Source organism: Myxocyprinus asiaticus, chromosome 24, assembly GCF_019703515.2.
Source record: "Myxocyprinus asiaticus isolate MX2 ecotype Aquarium Trade chromosome 24, UBuf_Myxa_2, whole genome shotgun sequence".
Taxonomy (NCBI): domain Eukaryota; kingdom Metazoa; phylum Chordata; class Actinopteri; order Cypriniformes; family Catostomidae; genus Myxocyprinus; species Myxocyprinus asiaticus.
Window position 1 is genome coordinate 23474261 of NC_059367.1, and position 21529 is coordinate 23495789.

Consider the following 21529-nt stretch of genomic DNA (forward strand, 5'->3'; position numbering starts at 1 on the left):
TGCATTGAAATAATTATATAATAGGGATGTTTTTTTTTTTAGAACAGTTTTTAAATTCCAGTTGAATTTCAAATATATCAGTCCTGCTATTATTATATGCCTCAAAAGAAACTAATAAAGCGAAACCAAGAGTAAACTGCAGAATGAAAACTGAACCTCAGCTGCTGTGGGTGGGCATGTGTGAAAATGAGGCAAGTAATCCTGCACTCAAAGGTGTGCTTATGATATGTTTATGACAGTGGTAATAAAATTCAGTTGGACACACAGGGATACAGTAAAAATCTTTAATTCAATAAAATAGTATATAGCAGTAGACCAGTGGTACTTTAGTCATCTATAAAAGACTACTTCACTGCGTTACCAATACTGTTACAATGCGTTGCATCATACCTCTGCAGTACAACTCTTCCCATGACAACCACTGCTCCAGATATGCCAAAATGAATTTAAATAACAAAATATTAAACAGTAGATATCTCACTTTATAACCCGTACAAAAATACTTTACAGACGAAATACATGACAGGGTTTCCACATTACCGAACGGGAATATTGCGCAATCCAGGCGCACAGTCCACTTTCATGTTTTTTTTTTTTTTTTTGCTTTCTCGGTTGTAAACGCGTTGAACGAGCGATCGCTCGCTTTTGTATCGATCACAAAGAAACTTTTTCTGAATTATGCACTCTTTAAAGTCATTTGACAGTCCTTGCCTGTACAGGCTACATGTTCCAAGTAGGCTACCATGGTGTCCCGTCAGCACTGGCCGGTGGCGGAGAGCAGGTTCCGCAGCGTCGCCAGCTCCCGGGACAGCTGTTCCACGCGCTTTTGTAACCGGTCGTTCTCCGCCGCCAGTTCCAGCACTTTGTGCTGTGTCTCCTGGTTGCGCATTTTGGCTTTGTCTCTGCTTTTGCGCACTGCAAGATTGTTCCTCTCCCGCCGCTGTTTGTACTCGTCGCTGTCTTTCTCCAGCCTCTTCTTCCCTTTGCCACTGGAGGCCATTTTGCCGCCCGGCTGAGGTGACCTTCCCTTACCTGGCGGCGCAGGTGTACCTGGTGGACTTGAGCAGGAGGAGGACGCGGTGGAAATATTGCCCAGGCTCCCGCTCGGAGCGTTCTGGTACGGCAGATACGAGCGCATGTCAAAGCCCCCAGAACCATCCATTTGCGGCTCTTCGTTGTGATCGTGTCGCCAGTTACTTTTGGCAAAACTGCCCTGAAAGTCCGGGCTGAGCACTGTGTTGATGCGCGTCTCCTGTAGCTCCGAATACGCCAGTTGGTTCAGGTCGCGTTCGGTCAGCGAAATGTAGTTCTTGTAGTTTTGTAACGCTGCCAGTCTCTTGCTCTTGTTTTCCTCCGAGAGAAAGTCGGCGTAGATCCCCACTCCGCGGTGCCGGCTTTCGTCTTGGTTGGCCAGATGCTGGTACTGAGAGTCCAAATAGATGCTGAAGTCTATTGCTTTCTCGTGATCAGAGATGTCATGAAGCTTCGTCATGGGGCCGTTAGTGGGCTGCTTGCATACGCCGGCGCTGACCGGACTGCTGATGGTGTTTGCGCTGTTGAAAGCGAGGTAGTCCCCCTCGTAAAAACCGGCCACTTCCATGGATCTTAACACCCGCCGGATTACGGCAGATCAGGGTTTCGCCGCCCTGATAACTTGAAGTCGCGAGCGCAAGTGGCAAAGACAGCCGCGCAGACTTAAGGCAAAATTTAACTGGATGACTTGTGTCTAGTATATATGTGAGAGTTTGCCTTCCCAGCGATCGCTGGAGAGCTTAAGTCAGTTCCCATGTCTCGGATTGGGGTGTTTATAGGGGTGTGAGAGGGGGCGGCGACTGTGTATTCGGTATGTGACGCGTTCTTCTGGTTTGACCGCAGACACTCTCAGGACTCTAAATTGGAGTTTGTGAACACACCGTCAGTGCATAACAAAAGAAAATAAACACGGCATAAACATGTGCTGAGTTTAGGCTTCTTAAAAAAAAACAAACAAAAAAAAAAAACACCTGTTCAACTTTCTACCGACACAAGAGTGCAACATACATTGTCTTGAGGTCTAGATTAGATAAACATGTTAAAAGTAAAAATAGGACTGGATAAACAACAACAACAACAAAACCTTTAGGAATATTCCGGGTTCAATACAAGTTAAGCTCAGCTGACAGCATCTGTTGCATTATTGATTGATTTCTTAAAAAAAAAAAAAAAAAAAAGAAAAAGAAAAGAAAAATGAAAAGATCTTGGTTCCAGTGAGGCACTTAAAATGGAAGTGAATGGGGCCAATCCGTAAATGTTAAAATACTCACTGTTTCAAAAGTATAGCCACAAGATGTAAACAATATGCATGTTAACATGACTTTAGTGTGATAAATTCACATAACCTTTTCTGTGTAAAGATCTATCCAATTTTACAACTTTGTTGCCATGACGACGTATCACCGTAAACCCTAAAAGGACCATAAATTTAAACAACTTTACAATTTAAACAACTTCACAGCTCAAATAATACACAAGTTTTAACAGAATTAATGTAAGTGCTTTTATAAATTTATAAGCTTCACATTTCTGCCTTTAAACCCTCCAAACATTGGCCCCATTCACTTCCATTGTAAGTGCCTCATTGTAACCTCCATTTTTTTTTTTTTTTAATTAAAGAAAAGGAGGTACGAGTCGAAATAAATTTGTGTGGTAAATCAACATTATGCCACAAATGCTGTCGATTGAGCTCAACTTGTATTGAACCCGGAATATTCCTTTAACAGCACCATTGCCAAGGCATATCGTCATGTTCTCTAAAGGATTGTCCACAATGTTTATTCGCGCATTAAAGTTAGTATATCAGGTTTATTTGCATAGATTATCAGCATACTCTATTCTTTGACCCCCGAAATAAATCAATTTCACAGTCATCGTCATTTCCCAGCGGCCAGCAGGCGTTGGATGTTGCAATGAACGCGCCTTGAGCGTCCTCAATGTTGTTGTTAGTCTCCCATCTGGCGGCTAAAAGATGACATTACAAGAGCTGTTTTACGGAATTTCGTGTGTCTGAACTCATTAAACTGTCAGCAGACCTTCAATATCAGTTTCAGTTTCAGTTTTTTTCAATTTTATTGTGAGTATATACTCTTTGTTGTTTGTGTAATGCCTCTGTTTTGCTGCTTCAAGGGACAGTTCACCCAAAAATAAAAATGATCTCATTTACTCATCTTCATGCATGACATATCCAGATGTGTGACTTTCTTTCTTCTGCATAACACAAATGAAGATGATATCTCAGCTCTGTAGGTCCTCACAATTAAAATCTGTGATATAAGTGGAATATATATATATATATATATATATATATATATATATATATATATATCACACACACACACACACACACACTACCGGTCAAAAAAAAAAAAAAAAGAAAAAATAAAATAAATCAATATATATATATATATATATATATATATATATATATATATATATATATATATATATATATATATATATATATATATATTTTTTTTTTTTTTAACATTTTAGAATAATAGTAAAGTCATCTAAACTATGTAATAACATAAATGGAACTATGGGAATTATGTTGTGACTAATCAAAATCCAAAATGAATCAAAACTGTGTTATATTTTAGTATCTTCAAAGTAGTCACCCTTTGCCTAGAATTTGCAGACATGTACTCTTGACATTTTCTCAACCAACTTCTTGAGGTATCACCCTGGGATGCTTTTTAAACAGTATTGAAGGAGTTGCCATCTATGTTGGGCACTTATTGGCTGCTTTTCTTTATTATTTGGTCCAAGTAATTTTTTTTTTTTAAATACAATTTTAGTTTTGTAATGAAATCAGTTAATATGTTGGCACAATTATATTTTTGTCTACGAAACTCATTTGAAACATTTAAGAATATGCCTTCAGATCAAAAGATTTTTAAGATCATGTGAAACATTTTAGTCATGTGTTTCAAAACTTTTGAACAGCAGTGCATATATCAATGTATAGTCAATGGCAGCCAAAAGTTTGGAATAATGTACAGATTTTGCTCTTATGGAAATAAATTGGTACTTTTATTCACCAAAGTGGCATTCAGCTGATCACAATGTATAGTCAGGACATTAATAACATGAAAAATTACTATTACAATTAGAAAACAATTTTCAGAACTTCTTAAACTACTTCAAAGAGTTATCATCAAAAAATCCTCCATGTGCAGCAATGACAGCTTTGCAGATCCTTGGCATTCTAGCTGTCAGTTTGTCCAGATACTCAGGTGACATTTCACCCCACGCTTCCTGTAGCACTTGCCATTGATGTGGCTGTCTTGTCGGGCACTTCTCACACACCTTACAGTCTAGCTGATCCCACAAAAGCTCAATCTGTTGTCCGATGTCTGTGTTTTTTTGCCCACTCTAACCTTTTCTTTTTGTTTTTCTGTTTCAAAAGTGGCTTTTCTTTGCAATTCTTCCCATAAGGCCTGCACCCCTGAGTCTTCTCTTTACTGTTGTACATGAGACTGGTGTTGAGCAGGTAGAATTCAATGAAGCTGTCAGTTGAGGACATGTGAGGCATCTATTTCTCAAACTAGAGACTCTGCTGCACTTATCCTCTTGTTTAGTTGTACATCTGGTCTTCCACATCTCTTTCTGTCCTTGTTAGAGCCAGTTGTTTTGTCTTTGAAGACTGTAGTCTTTGTATGAAATCTTCAGATTTTTGGCAATTTCAAGCATTGTATAGCCTTCATTCCTCAAAACAATGACTGACTGATGCATTTCTGACCTAATATTGACCGTAAAATATGCCAGTCTATTGATTACTGTGGCAACTCAAAAACAAACACAAAGACAATGTTAAGCTTCATTTAACAAACCAAATAGCTTTCAACTGTGTCTGATATAATAGCAAGTGATTTTCTAGTACCAAATTAGCAATTTAGCATGCTTACTCAAGGATAAGGTGTTGGAGTGATGGCTGCTGGAAATGGGGCCTGTCTAGATTTGATCAAAAATGACTTTTTTCAAATAGTGGTGATGCTGTTTTTTACATTTTACCTGACTAAACTTTGTGATCAGTTGAATGCCACTTTGGTGAATTAAAGTACCAATTTCCTTCTGAATATATATATATATATATAAACAGTTGAAATCGGAAGTTTAAATATACCTTTACATACAGCCAAATACACTTAGACTCATTAGAATTTTCATAATTCCTGACATCATGAAGTCAGTTAGGATCACTACTTTATTTTAAGTATGTGAAATGTCAGAATAATAGAAGAGAGATTATTTATTTCAGATTTTATTTCTTTCATCACATTCCCAGTGGGTCAGAAGTTTACATACACTTTGTTAGTGTTTGCCTTTAAATTGTTTATCTTGGGTCAAACGTTTTGGGTAGCCTTCCACAAGCTTCTCACAATAAGTTGCTGAAATTTTGGCCCATTCCTCCAGACAGAACTTGTGTAACTGAGTCAGGTTTGTAGGCCTCGTAGCTCGCACATGCTTTTTCAATTCTGCCCACAAATTGAGGTCAGGGCTTTGTGATGGCCACTCCTATACCTTGACTCTGTTGTCCTTAAGCCATTTTGCCACAACTTTGGAGGTATGCTTGGGATCCATTTGGAAGATCCAACTGCGACCGAGCTTTAACGTCCCGGCTGATGTTTTGAGAAGTTGCTTCAATATATCCACATCATTTTCCTTCCTCATGATGCCATCTATTTTGTGAAATGCACCAGTCCCTCCTGCAGCAAAGCACCCACACAACATGATGCTGCCACCCCCATGCTTCACGGTTGGGATGGTGTTCTTCGGCTTGCAAGTCTCACCCTTTTTCCTCCAAACATAACGATGGTCATTATGAAACAGTAAAATTTTTGTTTCATCAGACCAGAGGACATTTCACCAAAAAGTAAGATCTTTGTGCCCATGGGCACTAGCAAACTGTAGTCTGGCTTTTTATGGCAGTTTTGGAGCAGTGGCTTCTTCCTTCCCTGAGCATCATTTCAGGTTATGTCGATATAGGACTCTTTTTACTGTGGATATAGATACCTGTCTACCTGTTTCCTCCAGCATCTTCATAAGGTCCTTTGCTGTTGTTCTGGGATTGATTTGCACTTTTCGCACCAAACTACATTCATCTCTAGGAGACAGAATGTGTCTCCTTCCTGAGCGGTATCATGGCTGCATGGTCTCATGGTGTTTATACTTGCGTACTATTGTTTGTACAGATGAACGTGGTACCTTCAGGCATTTGTAAATTGCTTTCAAGGATGAACCACACTTGAGGAGATCCAAATTTGTTTCTGAGGTCTTGGCTGATTTCTTTTGATTTTCCCATGATGTCAAGCAAACAGGCACTGAGTTTGAAGGTAGGCCTTAAAATACATCCACAGGTACACCTTCAATTCAGTGCATCTCCTATCAGAAGATAATTGTCTAATTGTCTAAAGGCTTGACATCATTTTCTGGAATTTTCCAAGCTGCTTAAAGGAATAGTTAACTTAGTGTATGTAAACTTCTGACCCATTGGAATTGTGATATAGTCAATTAAAATTGAAACAATCTGTCTGTAAACAATTGGTGGAAAATGTACTCGTGTCATGCACAAAGATGTCCTAAACGACTTGCCAAAACTATAGTTTGCTAATATGAAATATGTGGAGTGGTTAAAAAATTGGTTTTAATGACTGTTTAATGACTACTTCAACCCTATGTATATATATATATATATATATTCTGGGCGCGATTACAAGCTAAGAAAACCCATAGTAACAATACCCTTACAATTATAACCCACACATCCCATCTAAACCTACTTTAGCACTTAAATATTCAAACTAAAATTGCTCTACTAAAACAACTCTATTTTATTGCTTGTATGATTTACTGATGCTAAGCGTGACTTGTAAATAAATACCTGCTATTTGTCCTGCACTGTGGCATCTGGAGACTGTTTTTCGCCTCTTTTGACTTTTAAAGCAGCTTTAAACATGGATTTAGAAAGACACGTTGAAAATTGAAATTTAGACAACATGTAGACCATGTCAATAATCAAAATGGTATTTGTGAGGTATACAGAGAGAAATTAAAACAATAAAAAGGAACAGTATCCACACGAACCTTCAGTCACAACTTAATAATATTATATACAGCATTATTAATAAGTCAGTGTAGCCTGTTTTCTGATTGGTTGCATCCGGGTGGGGCCAGGACACAGCTTCTTTCTAATTGGTCTATATGCTTGTTATGAAAACACAATCTAATTGATGATTGGCTGAATGCTGAAGCGGGACGAGTGCGATTGGTGGAGGGAGGAGACCCGGAACAAGGCAGACCGAGGCTTGGAGTTCAGGATGCGGAATCAACGGCAACGCATTCGCTACGCCCGAATCGGACTGAATATGGCGAGCGCCGAGAGCAAAAGCAGAGCTTCGGAAAACTTTCATACACCCGAAGCAAGTGGATCAGACCAGCCGGGCGCAAGATGGGGTCCACAGCACGCGGGTGCTCGAGAGCTCGCGGAATTATACTCGCCAGGTGAGAATGTAAACCTGTTTTGGTGTTTCTAGTTAGCGCCGCTATCCGCCCGCCTCTGCCTACATGGCGGAATGCACGGACTGCCAGCTACGAGTTTCGCCTGGACAGCACGGTCGTTCGCAGAGCTTTATCATCTGCCTCCTGGTATAGAGAAGTCGGTTTAAGAAGTGCACGTAGCAGAACGAGTGTAGCTTCAGTCTGTGCAAGTGTAAACACGACGCAGTTATTATTGTAATGAATACTGTAAGTGATGTGACAGTGGGTTTGAATGAATGCAACGCCCCACCAGTGATGCCTATCATTAGATGAGTCAAACAGGATTGTCTTCAGGCTTAATAAGGCCATTTATGAGCTCTCTCTTTGAGTCCCATGGGATTTAATTTTGCCACTGATGGACTCTAAATATTGAATTGATTTGTGAGTTCATTATTGATTTAATTATGCCTTCCACATATCGTTTTTTTAATAATAAAACATTAAATGACAGTGGTTAGCTCGTTGGAAGTACCTTAAAGGAATAGTAAACCCATAAATGAAAATTCCTCTCATCATTTATTCACCCTCATGTCATCCCAGATGTGTATGACTTTCTTTCTTCTGCAGAACACAAAGATTTTTAGAAGAATATTTATGCTCTGTAGGTCCTCACAATGCAAGTAAATGGTGACCAGATCTTTGAAGGTCCAAAAAGCACATAAAGGCAGCATAAAAGTAATCAGTAAGACTCCAGTGGTTAAATCCATGTGTTCAGAATCGATATGATAAGTGTGGGTGAGAAACACATCAACATTTAAATCTTTTTTTAATATAAATTCTCCTCCCTGCCAAGTAGGTGGCGATATGCACAAAGAATGCAAATTGCCAAAAACAAAAGGAAGAATAATGTGTTTTTTGGGGCTTAAGAGTTTTGGTCACCATTCACTTGCATTGTATGGACCTACAGAGCTTAGGTATAAAATCTTTGCATGTTTTCTAAAGAAGATACAAAGTCATACACATCTGGGATGGCATGAGGGTGAGTTGGGTGAACTGTCCCTTTAATAGTAATGGCTGATTACACAGTGTTCACACATTTATTTAACATTTAGTATTAACACAATAGATACAAAAAAACCTGTAAGCCCTAGTTTATCTAACTGTGTGTGGTAAATGAAGGAGGATTAGAAGGGAATAGCATACATTGTATGGAAAACACTGCATATATGAACGGTGAACAGGAGCGGAAATGTAAAACTAAACTGCACAGTAAGCACTGCAGACCAGTGTGAGGGTGTGGCATAGGTGTGTATGATTTTGTTTGTGTGGATGGGGTGTCCTAGTTAATTGTGGAATGGAGAGCAAAGGATGTGGGTTTTTGTGTTTCTGAAGTGTCCTCCAAATTGACATCAATGTCCTTTAACAGTGTGGTGCTTTTTACAGTCGCCATGGTAATGGAGGGAGTGTTCAGGCTCTCAGTATTCGATCAGGCCAACTCTGACTGACTTTGTCACCCTGGAACAAACACAGCATTATTTCTAGATTCAGACACAGTATCTGTCATTGTTGTGTCAACTGTGTTGTGAATTCAGATTTGTTCTGTGACACAATTGTCACTGTGTAAGAAAACAATGTGACTCTAAGAGCGTTGCTTTGACTACTGACCCACCACAATTTCATATTTATATACGTTTTGTCTCAGCCTGTTATAAACTTCTGAATTGTACAGCAGTTTCTACCACAGCGTTGCAATTTTTTTTTTTTTAACTGTCAGTTAATACTGTTGAAGACTTTAGGGTTAGTTATTTTATTTATGATGCTGGTCTGTTGATTGAATTTTCCATTTTGTTCTCTTTATTGAAATGTAGTTTAACGTTCAGGAATTTAACTGTTCCTGAAATCAATCCTAATATAGCAACAGCGTACCCTGGAGCAAGGCACTTATTCTTAGGTTGCTTTTGGGTCACAGTGTACCTGCAATTAGTGTACTGTACGTCACTTGAGATGAAAAGCTGATAGACGTTTATTAATTGCAACTCCAATTAATGTTTACCAAAGAAACGTTTTTGATCTTTCTTTCTTTCTTTCTTTCTTTCTTTCTCAGGAAAACGATGTCAGGAATTGAGCAGTGTGATTATTTGCTTTACACTCATGGCCTTCAACTTCTGTTACCTAGTAACATATTTCCACCTGGGACACTCCTGGTACATCCTCCTCAGCATTGGTTGGTACAACAAACAAACCTACACAAACACATCAAGCCTTAATTGAGCACATGCAGACGCAACATTATTATAAGTACATCTCTGAAATTCTGGTTGCTACTATAACGTTTCTCTCTATGTGTCTTTAAAACTAGCTGAACATTATGTAAAATTATTCTTTTTTTCCCCTCTGGGAACTGAAATGGATTTTAATTTGTGATAGATTTGCTTATCTTTTGGTGTGTGTGTGTTGTGTGTACAGTGGCAGGAATTTTGACTGCAGATTTTGCCTCTGGTCTGGTCCACTGGGGTGCTGACACATGGGGGTCGGTGGATCTGCCAATCTTTGGGAAGGTACAGGGGTGAAACTGCATTATTTTTCTCTTTTTTTTTTCTTTTTTTCTCCACAATTTGGAATGCCCAATTCCCAATGGTCTTTAAGTCCTCATGGTGGTGTAGTGACTCGCCTCAATCCGGGTGGCAGAGGATGAATCTCAGTTGCGTCTGAGACCGTCAATCCGCGCATCTTATCACGTGGCTTGTTGAGAGCGTTACCGTGGAGATGTAGCGCACGTGGAGGCCCACGCTATTCTCCATGGCATCCACGCACAACTCGCCATGTGCCCCACCGAGAGCAAGAACCACACATTATAGCAACCATGAGCAGGTTACCCCATGTGACTCTACCCTCCCCAGCAATCAGCCCAATTTGGTTGCTTAGGACACCTGGCTGGAGTCACTCAGCACACCCTGGATTCAAACACGCGACTCCAGGGGTGGTAGTCAGCGTCAATACTCGCTGAGCTACCCAGGCCCCCCCTATTTTTCTCCCCTTAATGTTATTCCAGATTACCGACTGTATACATATTTGGTCTCCAGAGTGATTTAGGCATATAAAAAGGTTCTCCATCACATAGTTTGTAAACTAACAGATATTGACTTCTACAGATCCCATTGGACCATGAGTTAATTTTTAGGACTACAATTAAAGTTTTTGTACAGAGTTGTGTTAAAGAGACAATTCTCCTCCTTTTTTAATTTTGTAACATGAAAATTGGATTACATGTGTGAAAAAGCAAAAAAAACAAAACAGTATATAGGAGTACAGATTACGGAGTACATCACACTAGTAACTGGCCATTTGACAACTACACTCTTAGCAAAAAGTTTTCAACCAATCTTTAATTGCATTAGTAAAGTTGTTTCTCTTAAAAATAAATGTATATTTGTTTGTTCTCTCCCAGGCCTTCATTCGCCCGTTTCGAGAGCACCACATCGATCCAACAGCTATAACGCGGCATGATTTCATTGAGACAAATGGTGATAACTGTATGTTAACCATCATCCCTCTGGCTAACATGGCTGCAAACTTCATGATGCTCTCACCAGGTAAGACCACAAAAACGTTATCCGTTCCATAGAGAAACAAATAATGAACCAAAAATGCAATTTCTGACTTCGCATCTCACATCGCTCTCTGCTCTCTTTCTCAATCTCTCTCCAGTGGAGATCTATCGGAACTACCCCTGGTACTGTTACATCTTTGCTCTAGCCATTTTTGTTACATTGACCAATCAGATCCATAAATGGTCGCACACATATTTTGGGCTCCCACGCTGGGTGACGTTTCTTCAGGACTGTCACATCATATTACCAAGGAAACACCACAGAGTTCACCACGTTTCACCTCATGAGACCTACTTCTGCATTACCACAGGTATACTCGCATTGTTTTGCATAAATACTTACAGTTGTGCTCATATGCTAATGGCTCTTACACACGAGAGCTGTTTCTCAATGGTAAGAACGCAAAGCTCAAACTTGCACTCTCATGAAGACTGGTTTCGTCTAGCTACCTTGAGAGAACAAACTTGGAAGAACAGGAGGATTATGCGAGTTCTGCAATCTTCCTGTTGTGCAATTGACCATCCCAGAGCATTTGTAGTAGCCAGTGATTATCACACACCAGTGACAGCATTATTGGCATCACACCAGTGATGTTTTGCAGGACTAATCACACTTTAAAGAACAAAGTCTGTTTAGGCTCGTTTGCTCCATGTGTTTATTACTTCATTGAAATGGTGCCCAAAAGAACAACAAATGTTGACGGGGTATGACGACTCTCATGAGCCATCAGACATTCACGAGCACGTAGTGCCGCAATAACCTCTGGAACTTCAAATGGGTTCTTGTGCTCAAGGAACCATCTAATGCATCCCCAATATTCTGCCTGATCAAGAGCACACTCGGGTAATTTTATGCATTTTCTTTACTTGATTTCTTGTGTACTGGAATTGAACTTCGTCAATGGACAATGATGTTGAACCAGTCCATAAGAACGTAAGAAGGCATAAGGACGCACATTGAGAAACAGCCTAAAGTTGATTTTGCGCAAGAGAATGTTGCTAATCCTTTGGTTTAAATGGGAACGGCATGTCGCAATGATGTAGAGAGGAAAATGCAATGGTTTGTGTAAGAGATGCTCCATTTTGTGAGCAACAGTTCAGAATTTTTTTTACTTCTGCTGCAGTACAGCATAGGCATCTGTTGACCACTTAAGGATTTAAGAGAGATGATTCTAATTTTGCTTTTGGAAATTCAGTTTTTGGTGGTGTTCGAGCGATGTATTGCCGAGGACGGTAAATCATCCAACATTTGGTCATTTTAAATTCTCTGCACCGGCCAGTTAATACGGAGCCCCTTAGTGGCCAGAGTGGGAATTTTTTTCTGAAATTGTTTTGCCTGCCCTCGCAATACATGTACATTTATTCATTTTGCAGACGCTTTTATCCAAAGCGACTTAAAAAATCATAAGCGAATCGTCTTCAGGAGACAGCAGTACGAAAAGTGCTGCATTTCAAAGTTTCACTTGCATCAGAATAATAGTATCCAAGACAGATTAGAGTGCATGAAAAAAACATGTATGAGTGCATGGCCAAGTGCTCATGGAAAAGATGTGTCTTTAGCCATTTTTTAAAGACAGAGAGTGAGTCTGCTTCACGGTTCACGCAGTAGTTTGGCGTTCCCTCGTAACCATATTTTAACCTTGATATTTGTAGTAAAACCATAGTAGTAGTAGTAGTAGTACAGGAAAACAAAACATAATTTTGTGGTTAATAAAACCATAGTAATCACAAGAATTACCATGGTTAAGCTATAGTAAAACCTTGTTTACTATGTGTTTACGGTATACTGTATTAAAACCATGGTTTCTGCCAAAAAAACATAATTACGTAACTTACTATTCAGAGTTACTACAATATTATTGTAGTAAAACCATGGTTTCCACCAAAAAACAAAAAACAAAAAACAAAACATAGTTAGCCTACAAAAGTCATGGATACTATAATATTACTGTAGAAAAATGATTTCTGCCAAAAACTATGGGTACTACAGTCTACAATATTACTATATTAAAACCAAAGTTAAACTATGGTATTTGTATCGTAAAACCATAACCACAAAATTATGATTTTTATTGCCAAAGTTTTCGTTTTCCAGTATTATTATCACTATAGTTTCACTACGAATATCATGGTTAAAATTATTTTCTATTGCGAGGGAACTCAAACTATTACGAAGGCATGCAAAACATATTTGCGAGGGAATGCAAAACTATTTCCGAAACAAAATTCCTGCCTTGTCCACTGAGGAGCTCTGTAGTTTTGCAAGCCTTTTTGCAAGCCCAGAAAATTTTGTGCTTTGATGTGAAGAAGCCATCTGAGACATGAAAACAACCAACCACAGTTCTGTTTATGTCCCATTGTGTTACCACAATAACAGCCTGGCGTGCAACAAAATCTCTTTCAAACAGTACCACACACAAGCTCATGATATTCAAAGTGCTTACACATTTCATTCCCATTCTCTATCCATAACAGTTCACTGTAACTTTTAACTGCCTTTAAAAGGTAATAACACTTCTGTCATATACTATCAGCAAATATGTGTACATCTCATTTAAACAAAACCATTTGTCTTTCAAAGATTTATCTCCAGGAATCTCCCAAACTTGCACACAGTTTAAAACACATCTTCACGCACTCCTGTCTATCAAACTGGTTTCAAGTCTGAGTTTTCTCTAGTGTGTAGGCTCCCTTAATTGAACTATAGCACTACACACCCTTGGTATTTGACGTATTCTGTAATGAAGACAGCCAAGTTCATTGTGTATTTTGTACATGTAGATATCTGTTTGTGTGTGCAGGCTGGTTGAACTATCCTCTAGAGAAATTGGGATTCTGGAGGAACCTAGAAGATCTGATTCAGAGCGTGACAGGAGAGAAACCCAGATCAGATGACCTCAGATGGGCCCAGAAAACCAAGTAATCTTCCTTTGCCATCGACCCACTTCCCCTACCTCAGAGCTGATAAAAGGAGAACAAGCTTGTCTTTTCTTCATCTATTTGTCCTCCCTCAGACAGAACAAGAGGAATGGCAAGATATCAAAGCCCAACTTAGAAAGCCATCAGTTGTTAGAAACAGGGGGTTGACAAAGCGATTGAAAGCAATATTTCACCCTGCTCACTCTAATCATCACCCTTTCTGTGTGCAAAACATCCAAATCCATGTTGAAAACTTGAGACTACTGTTAATTGTTTAAAACTCCTTAAAGTGCAAAAAATGAAAATTCGAAAGGTCAATACTTGAACAAAGTGGCTCTTTTCTGGACATCATCTCATCTTTCAACTGCTATCATAGCTTTGCTGGTCTCTGAAGGACTGGTCTCTGCGGTCTTGGCTTTGGCCTTTGGGACTGATCTTTCTTGCCCTCACCCTCCTCTTATTCGGGGTTAAAGTGCAGTAAACTAAAGGCATTTTTGCTCTTTGCCACAGAGGGCTGAAAACCTGTGTCTTCATCTGTTGCTTGTGTCTGAATGGACAGAGCAGCATCATATGCAGTCTTACTTCAGTACGCCTTAAAAGATGGATCACAGTTAAAAAGCTTGCTTAGCTTGGCCTCATTACACTCATACAAATCTCTTCATTATTAATCATTTTGTTTTCAAGCACATTTGCAATTTTAGAGGTGCTGTAAGCAGTCAGCCCTTGACCTAGAGGTGTGCATTGTTAGAAGTATTTTCAGGTAGATCAATATTTAGGTCGTTTGTGTTTCGGTGTGAATAAGCCATGAGAGCAATGTTAATGTTCTTGCTGCTTGACATTGGCATATAAATGAAGAAAGCCAATGATACGCAGAAAAGGCCTCTGCGGTCTCATATGTATACATTTAAAAAAAAATATTGTATTCACCTTCGGGAAGGCTGATGTTAGATAGCTGAGTGATACTAATTAAAACTCACTCCATTACTTGGGTTTTAGGTTTGCATACATTGTTACATAATAAATACCCTATGCAGTTAACTTGAGGTGAGACATTTAATGTTCAATTTAACGCTAGCATTTTAAAGGCATAGTTCACCAAAAAATTCCAGTCTATCATCATTTACTCACCCTTATGTTGTACCAGACCTGTATGGTTTTCTTTCCTCCTTGACACAAAAGGAGATGTTAAGCAGAATGTTAGCCTCAGTCACCATTTACTTTCAGTGTATTGAAAAATTGTGCAATGAAAGTGGATGGGGACTGATGCTAACATTCTGCCTTAAAGAGATGGTTCACCCAAAATTACAATTTCTTTCATCCTTTACACACCCTCATGCCATCCTAGATGTGTATAACCTTTTTTTCCCTGCATAACACACATTTAAAGAATGTCTCAGCTCTGTAGGTCCATAGAATGCATGTGAATGGTGGCTAGAACTTTGAAGTTCCAAAAAGCATATTAAAGCAGCATAAAAGTAATAAATAAGACTCCAGTGGTTAACTCTATATCTTCAGAAGTGATATGATATGTGTGGGTGAGATACAGATCAATATTTAAGTCCTTTTTTACTATAAATTCTCCTCCCTGCCTAGTAGGTGGCGATATGCACAAAGAATGTGAATAGCCAAAAACAAAAGAAAAAGAATGTGAAAGTGAAAGTGGAGATTTATAGGAAAAAAAGACTTAATTATTGATCTGTTTCTCACCCACACCTATCATATCGCTTTTGAAGATATAGATTTAACCACTGGAGTCATATGCATTATTTTTATGTGGCCTTTATGTGCATTTTGGAGCTCCAAAAGTCTGTTCACAATTCACTTGCATTGTAAGGACCAACAGAGCTGAAAATCTTTGTTTGTGTTCAGCAGAAGAAAGAAAGTCATACACATCTGGGATGGCATTAGGGTGAGTAAATAATGAGAGAATTTTCATTTTTGGGTCAACTATCCCTTTAACATCTCCTTTTGTGTTCCCAATAAGAATGAAAGCCATATATGCTTGGAACAACATAATGGTGAGTAAATGATGACAGAATTTTCATTTTTGGGTGCAATATCCATTCAAGTCACAGCTCCTAGTTCTTATTTAATAATAGTTTGAAATGTTAGGTATAGTAGCATGATAAAAAAGATTTTACACCTACTAACTGCTTATAATTTGATTTATTTAATGATGCACATTTTCCATTATAAAGCTGCAATGACAATGGACTAGCAAAAGACTATTTTACTTGACTAGTCATATTTTTCAATTATTACAAAAAATTAAGTGGTCTTTCACCTATGGGAAAAAAAAAAAAAAGAAATTTGCTTTAAGTATGTGTCGCTATTTAAGCAATGTAGATTAGCCTGTATATTCATCTTGTAACACACCTCTTCTTAAAAAGAGTGAGGAAGAAATGTGTTATACTCTGCACTTTGAAAACATAGTTGTGCCATTTTTATGTTTTTCATTTTTGAATCAGTTTCCTAACAGAATGTTATATCAATAAATGTTACACCCTGTTTACATCACATGATTTGATCAGTAAAATATTTCTGACCTTCACCCCTCCAAACTGAAAAAACAATAACCTAAACAAGTTGCATAGGCTCTCTGCTTGTGTGCATTTTCATGCCAAACTTTGAAAACCTTGTTACTGTTTGCAGCAATGTGGTAATTTGTTTCAGTAGGTCAAAGATGGGCCAGTAAGGTGATAGTGAATGTTTAGATAAGCCCGCTCTACAGAAGGTTTGATAAAGTGTTTTAGAGAGCACATTCTTTTGTCCAAGTTGTATAACTGTTACAATGGAGTCAGCCAGAACTGTTTAAAAAAGAACATGAAGACAGATGAAGTGTTCAATGTGTCATGTGCTGTGTTACGTTTTTCAGGAAGACTTCATCAGTGGGATAATGTAGTATTTTTGACAGTTGACTAATAGCTTATATATTTCTATGCTGAAATGAGATGCCAAAATTATTTTTGCTCTGCTTATAAAAGATCTATTGTGGTAAGAATACACACCAGTGGAAATTGTCCTTGTACAGAGAACTAGAGCTTAAACCAATTACTTTGATTTAGCAGAATGTTACATTTTTGTTACAATAAGGTTGCATTTTCTCCCATTTAATTCTGATTGTTGCATTTGATTTGTATTATGACATCATTATGTTCTCCAACATTCTACACTTGTGAGTGTGAAGAATCATATTTCATATCTTTACATAAATGTGATAAAAATGGGTTTGGATACACTGAAAATGAAGGACTTCACCAGCTTTAACACATCGCTGAGCTTTCTTAATCATTTAAAATGTTGGAAGGGGTGGAACAACCTTTGTGATTGTGGTGTGGTGAAGACTTCTGTTTGGTCAAGCCTTGTGTACTTCAGTTCTGTTTATGGTCATAAATGGCTCTAGCATATCGATATTCTAGATTCTGCTTGAGAAATGTAACTGGATCTGTGTGCAGTGTGTAAGGGAGATTGATATTGTGGTAGCAGGGTGACTGTATTATTGAATATGCAAGTTTAGAGTGTTAAAGATGATTTCTCTGACTCTTTCCATGCACAGTACAGGCTACTACATAGAACTTGCCATGTGGTTATGAAGATATTGAACTAATCACATTGTACTTGTTCAAAAATATTGTATTTTCCTTCAGTAACAAACTAAGCCAATCCCTGGGGACTTTGAGAGAATTTGATGCAGCTGTTATTGGGTCATTTGATTAATGATCTTTGGCATTTACTGAATGTTTGTCCTTATAGATTTATTTGGAGAAGCTTTTTAAAAACGCTGTCTTGGTTGATTTTGCAATTTGCCTCAAAGTCTCACATTCTGTAAACTCTTAAGCTTTTATAGGGTGGCTGCTTGTTGAAAAATGAAAATAACGCCTTAATGCCTTTTTGTTGTCTCCGGTTTTGGAAACTTTTATGTCATTAAGTTCATATTTATAATAAAATTAATAAAGAACTCACAAGATTGTGGCCTGATTTGTGTTTATTATTTATTATGTCTGTTTTGGGCCATCTGATCACACGATGATTGCTGTTTGTGTGTTGGTCAGTCTACTGAAGACGACAGCTAATTTGAAACACCCACCAAAATTCACTCTGATACACTTTTGCCGTTGGGTGGGTGCATTCAGGAATGTTAACAACATTATAATTGTTTTTTTGTCTGATAATCATACTTTAATTCAAGCTCCCACTTTTCAAATTCCTACACCCTTAGGTATGTTAACTTGTGAGAATGATGTTATTTATTTGGAAAACTGAAGCATGAACATGTGAAGCACGTCCCTTTTGTTCTTGTTCTTTTACCTTTCACCTGCATTCCAAAGTTCAATCTCTCTCTCTCTCTCTCTCTCTCTCTCTCTCTCTCTCTCTCTCTCTCTCTCTCTCAGACACCCACACATCGACATATTTGGGCTGGCTTGTATGATTGGTTTGGGCATTTGGGTTAAGTTGAGGATAGTATCTGACCTATTTTTGCCATAATATCCTTTATCTCATATGTTCCATTTGCTTGTCTGTATAGGATCAGTGTTAAGATGCATGATAGGCACCCTGAAATTCTTCTCATTTCCAGAAATCATCTCTTACATGTAATCTGAGACCTGCCATCATAAAGAAGCTTTTGTCCACAATACATTCTTGTTATACTGAATACATCTATACATGACAGCAGATAGATAACTGAGTTTCTATGTAACCTTCTAATGTTTTTTAGCCCTTGGTTTTGGAATTATTTTGCTGGACAACCACTACATGGAAAGGTAGCAGTCCTTAGCTCATATTTATGAATAAGTAAATGGGGTTCAACTGTCACAATAACTGAATGACCTAGAAAAACATCTGTTTTGCCATAACCTGAACACCAAAATGCTCTTTTTCCACCATGCATACAGTATGAGCTGCATTTCATATGACCTACATTCAGATGTAAATAGTTAGAGGCAATCACAGTTCAGTGTATACTGTCATGCAACTAAGAGAGATTCTTTAGGGGAATTGGAGTTTTAATATCCCCGAACTTCAGCAGCAGTTGATTGTTTTTTCCTCCTCTCTATTGATGTCCATTATTTAAACAAGATCATATTCTGTTTCCTAACACGAGAGAACAATCAAATATTGTGTAATTTTTTTTTTTTTAAGAATTGTTATTGTAGTTGATTGAACATCAAAGTTGCCAACAGAACAATATCAATGTGGTGAACAATATCAAAAATGATTTTGTGGTGAAGTAAATATAGCAGAAAAGATTATGTACTTTCTACATTGAATAAGTTAGGTTAAGTGTGAACTTGAAAATATTAAGTAAATTCTACATTTGTACTCAATTCAAACATTTAAAAATTAATGTTCTTGCTTATAAATATTTGCTATGATTGTTTGTTATCTTCACAATGTGTCATCATGTATGAATCCTAAAGAGGAAAACCGTGTCATATTTATTTGCTAATTTTAGTAAATTTCACAGGTATATAAAATAAGTAAATTATACTTAAACTTTCAAAGCTGCTGTGCTCCGGGCTTAAATAAAAGTTTTACTGTTTGCAAGTTGATTTACACCAATTGTATTGCAATTTTGTTTTGTGAAGTTGATTGTTACTGTCATCATGTTTTATGCACGAAGTGTTGAGGTCTGCAGGTCTGGATCTTGTTTCTGTCGACATTAAAACAAGGTGATGTTGTTGAATAGACTACAAAGCATGCATTAAGCTTCCCCATGGAAGGCTTCCATGTATCATGTGGTACATGAATAAGTACATAAGAAAAGCATTGAAACGCCAGTACACTTTTAAAAGCATGGCTTAATTCAGTGCTACATTGCTTGAGTAAAATGTACTTGAAACAGAGTATTGCAAAGTAAACTCTACTTGAGAAGTTCTAATTAAAGCCACCAAGAACTGTGTGTACTAGCCTTTACTTGAAAATATGGTCTGTTAAATTTACTAGCAATTTCTGTATGGAAATTGCTTCCTAGGTTAAGTAAACCTCTCTCCAAAATGTTTTCAGTGTAGTTTTAGTTAGTATTATAAATGACTAAGATCTATACTGCCCGAATCATTTATTTTTTTGAGAACTGTGTTTGAGGAATTTGTAATAATTCCTCTTTATTTAGGTAAAAGTTCAAAGCCACAGATCATAAATGCTGTATAATACTAGCTGTTAATCAGTAATGAGGGTTGTACATTTAAGACACACCCAAGAAAGTCTAGAATGAGCTTTTAAGTTTGTCACAAACAGGGTTGCGATGCTTTGTGATCCGTTAGCTTGGATTTTCCCTGCTATCAGAGTGAGTATAAAAATAAACAGAACCTTAGGCAAGTTTAATGTTTTATGAAGATTCATAACTGTGTTCAAAGTGTTCTATTATAAAAGTTCTAGATCAAGAATTGATGTATATGCAACTTTAAATTTTGGTATAATTACGTTGACTCAAACATTACTTAAAGATTCTTGCGTATAACATGTTCTTTTTGAAGTCAGTTATGAATCTTGAATAAGAAGAATTGTTAAAGTACAAATAAGATATCCAACAGATTGCAGGACATTCTGTCTGTAATTCAGTAATAAATCTATAAATAATACACATCTCAAACAGGCCTTTGAGTCTGAATACTTTTTAATTATTTTTTTTTAGCATGCACTGAACTGTGCAGTGCACCCCAAAAATAATTGGACACTTAAGCAACACTGCATAAATATCAAACCAAGTGGCATATGCAAATAAATTGTGTTAGACCTTTTCTCAGAACTAATTTCACTTTTCTTCATTTTTTGCAATTACTTTTAACCAAATGGTCTCAAGGTCATTTTAGTGGCTGGATGAAGTTCCCCTCAGAAGCTCATTCTGCACAGTTCCTAGCAGAGTAACCACAAGTATACTTCATCACTTTGACTACAGAAATATTCCACTAACTTTGACCACTAGAAAGTGTCAAAATCTTAAATTTGTCTTAAATTTGAACAAAGTGTCTAATGTTTTATAACTCAAAACCTAACAAACATATTTTTATTAAATGTTTTGCTTGAAAAATTTACTTGTGCTATCTTTCTTTAAAATGAATGACACTTGCTTTGATATTTTTGTTATATTTTGCAAAGACTTTCATACATTATTTAATGTGACTCCACTGTCCAAATACTTTCATGCTATTGTATTTGTCTTATTGTAGCCACTCTCCTTATTTATTATCCAGGACATTGCTATAATAGAACAGGAGTTTTGCAAATATAACAATGGACCAGCTAAAACGTATTTTTGTGAAACTTGGTCATGTGATAGAAAAGTAACACTTCATTGAAGCGTTTGATTTTCACGAGGGAAACAGTCTACCCGCATACACACTCATATGCTGATTTTTTAAAACCATAAATCATTGTGGAGATCTTAAGCGAAACTGGATACTGGACCACTGGAATAGTCTTTTCTATTAATTACCTGTTCTACACCTAAATATTGTCGATGCCATGAGGAAGAGGGCGTTTTAT

General features: G+C 37.6%; 2 protein-coding genes across 2 annotated transcripts; one reads left to right on the forward strand and one right to left on the reverse strand.

The window, feature by feature from the left end:
• Positions 1 to 270: 270 nt before the first annotated feature.
• Positions 271 to 1788, reverse strand: LOC127414935 (CCAAT/enhancer-binding protein beta-like). Its single transcript, XM_051653346.1, has one exon. The coding sequence runs from the start codon at positions 1598 to 1600 to the stop codon at positions 755 to 757; it is 846 nt and encodes a 281-aa protein (XP_051509306.1). The 5' UTR covers positions 1601 to 1788; the 3' UTR covers positions 271 to 754.
• A 5477-nt stretch (positions 1789 to 7265) lies between these two features.
• On the forward strand, positions 7266 to 18009 carry LOC127414932 (plasmanylethanolamine desaturase-like). The gene is made up of 6 exons (XM_051653342.1): positions 7266 to 7539; positions 9620 to 9739; positions 9982 to 10073; positions 10964 to 11108; positions 11224 to 11436; positions 13927 to 18009. Exons 1-6 carry the CDS (start codon positions 7281 to 7283, stop codon positions 14046 to 14048), a joined length of 951 nt encoding a protein of 316 aa, XP_051509302.1. The 5' UTR covers positions 7266 to 7280; the 3' UTR covers positions 14049 to 18009.
• Positions 18010 to 21529: the final 3520 nt, after the last annotated feature.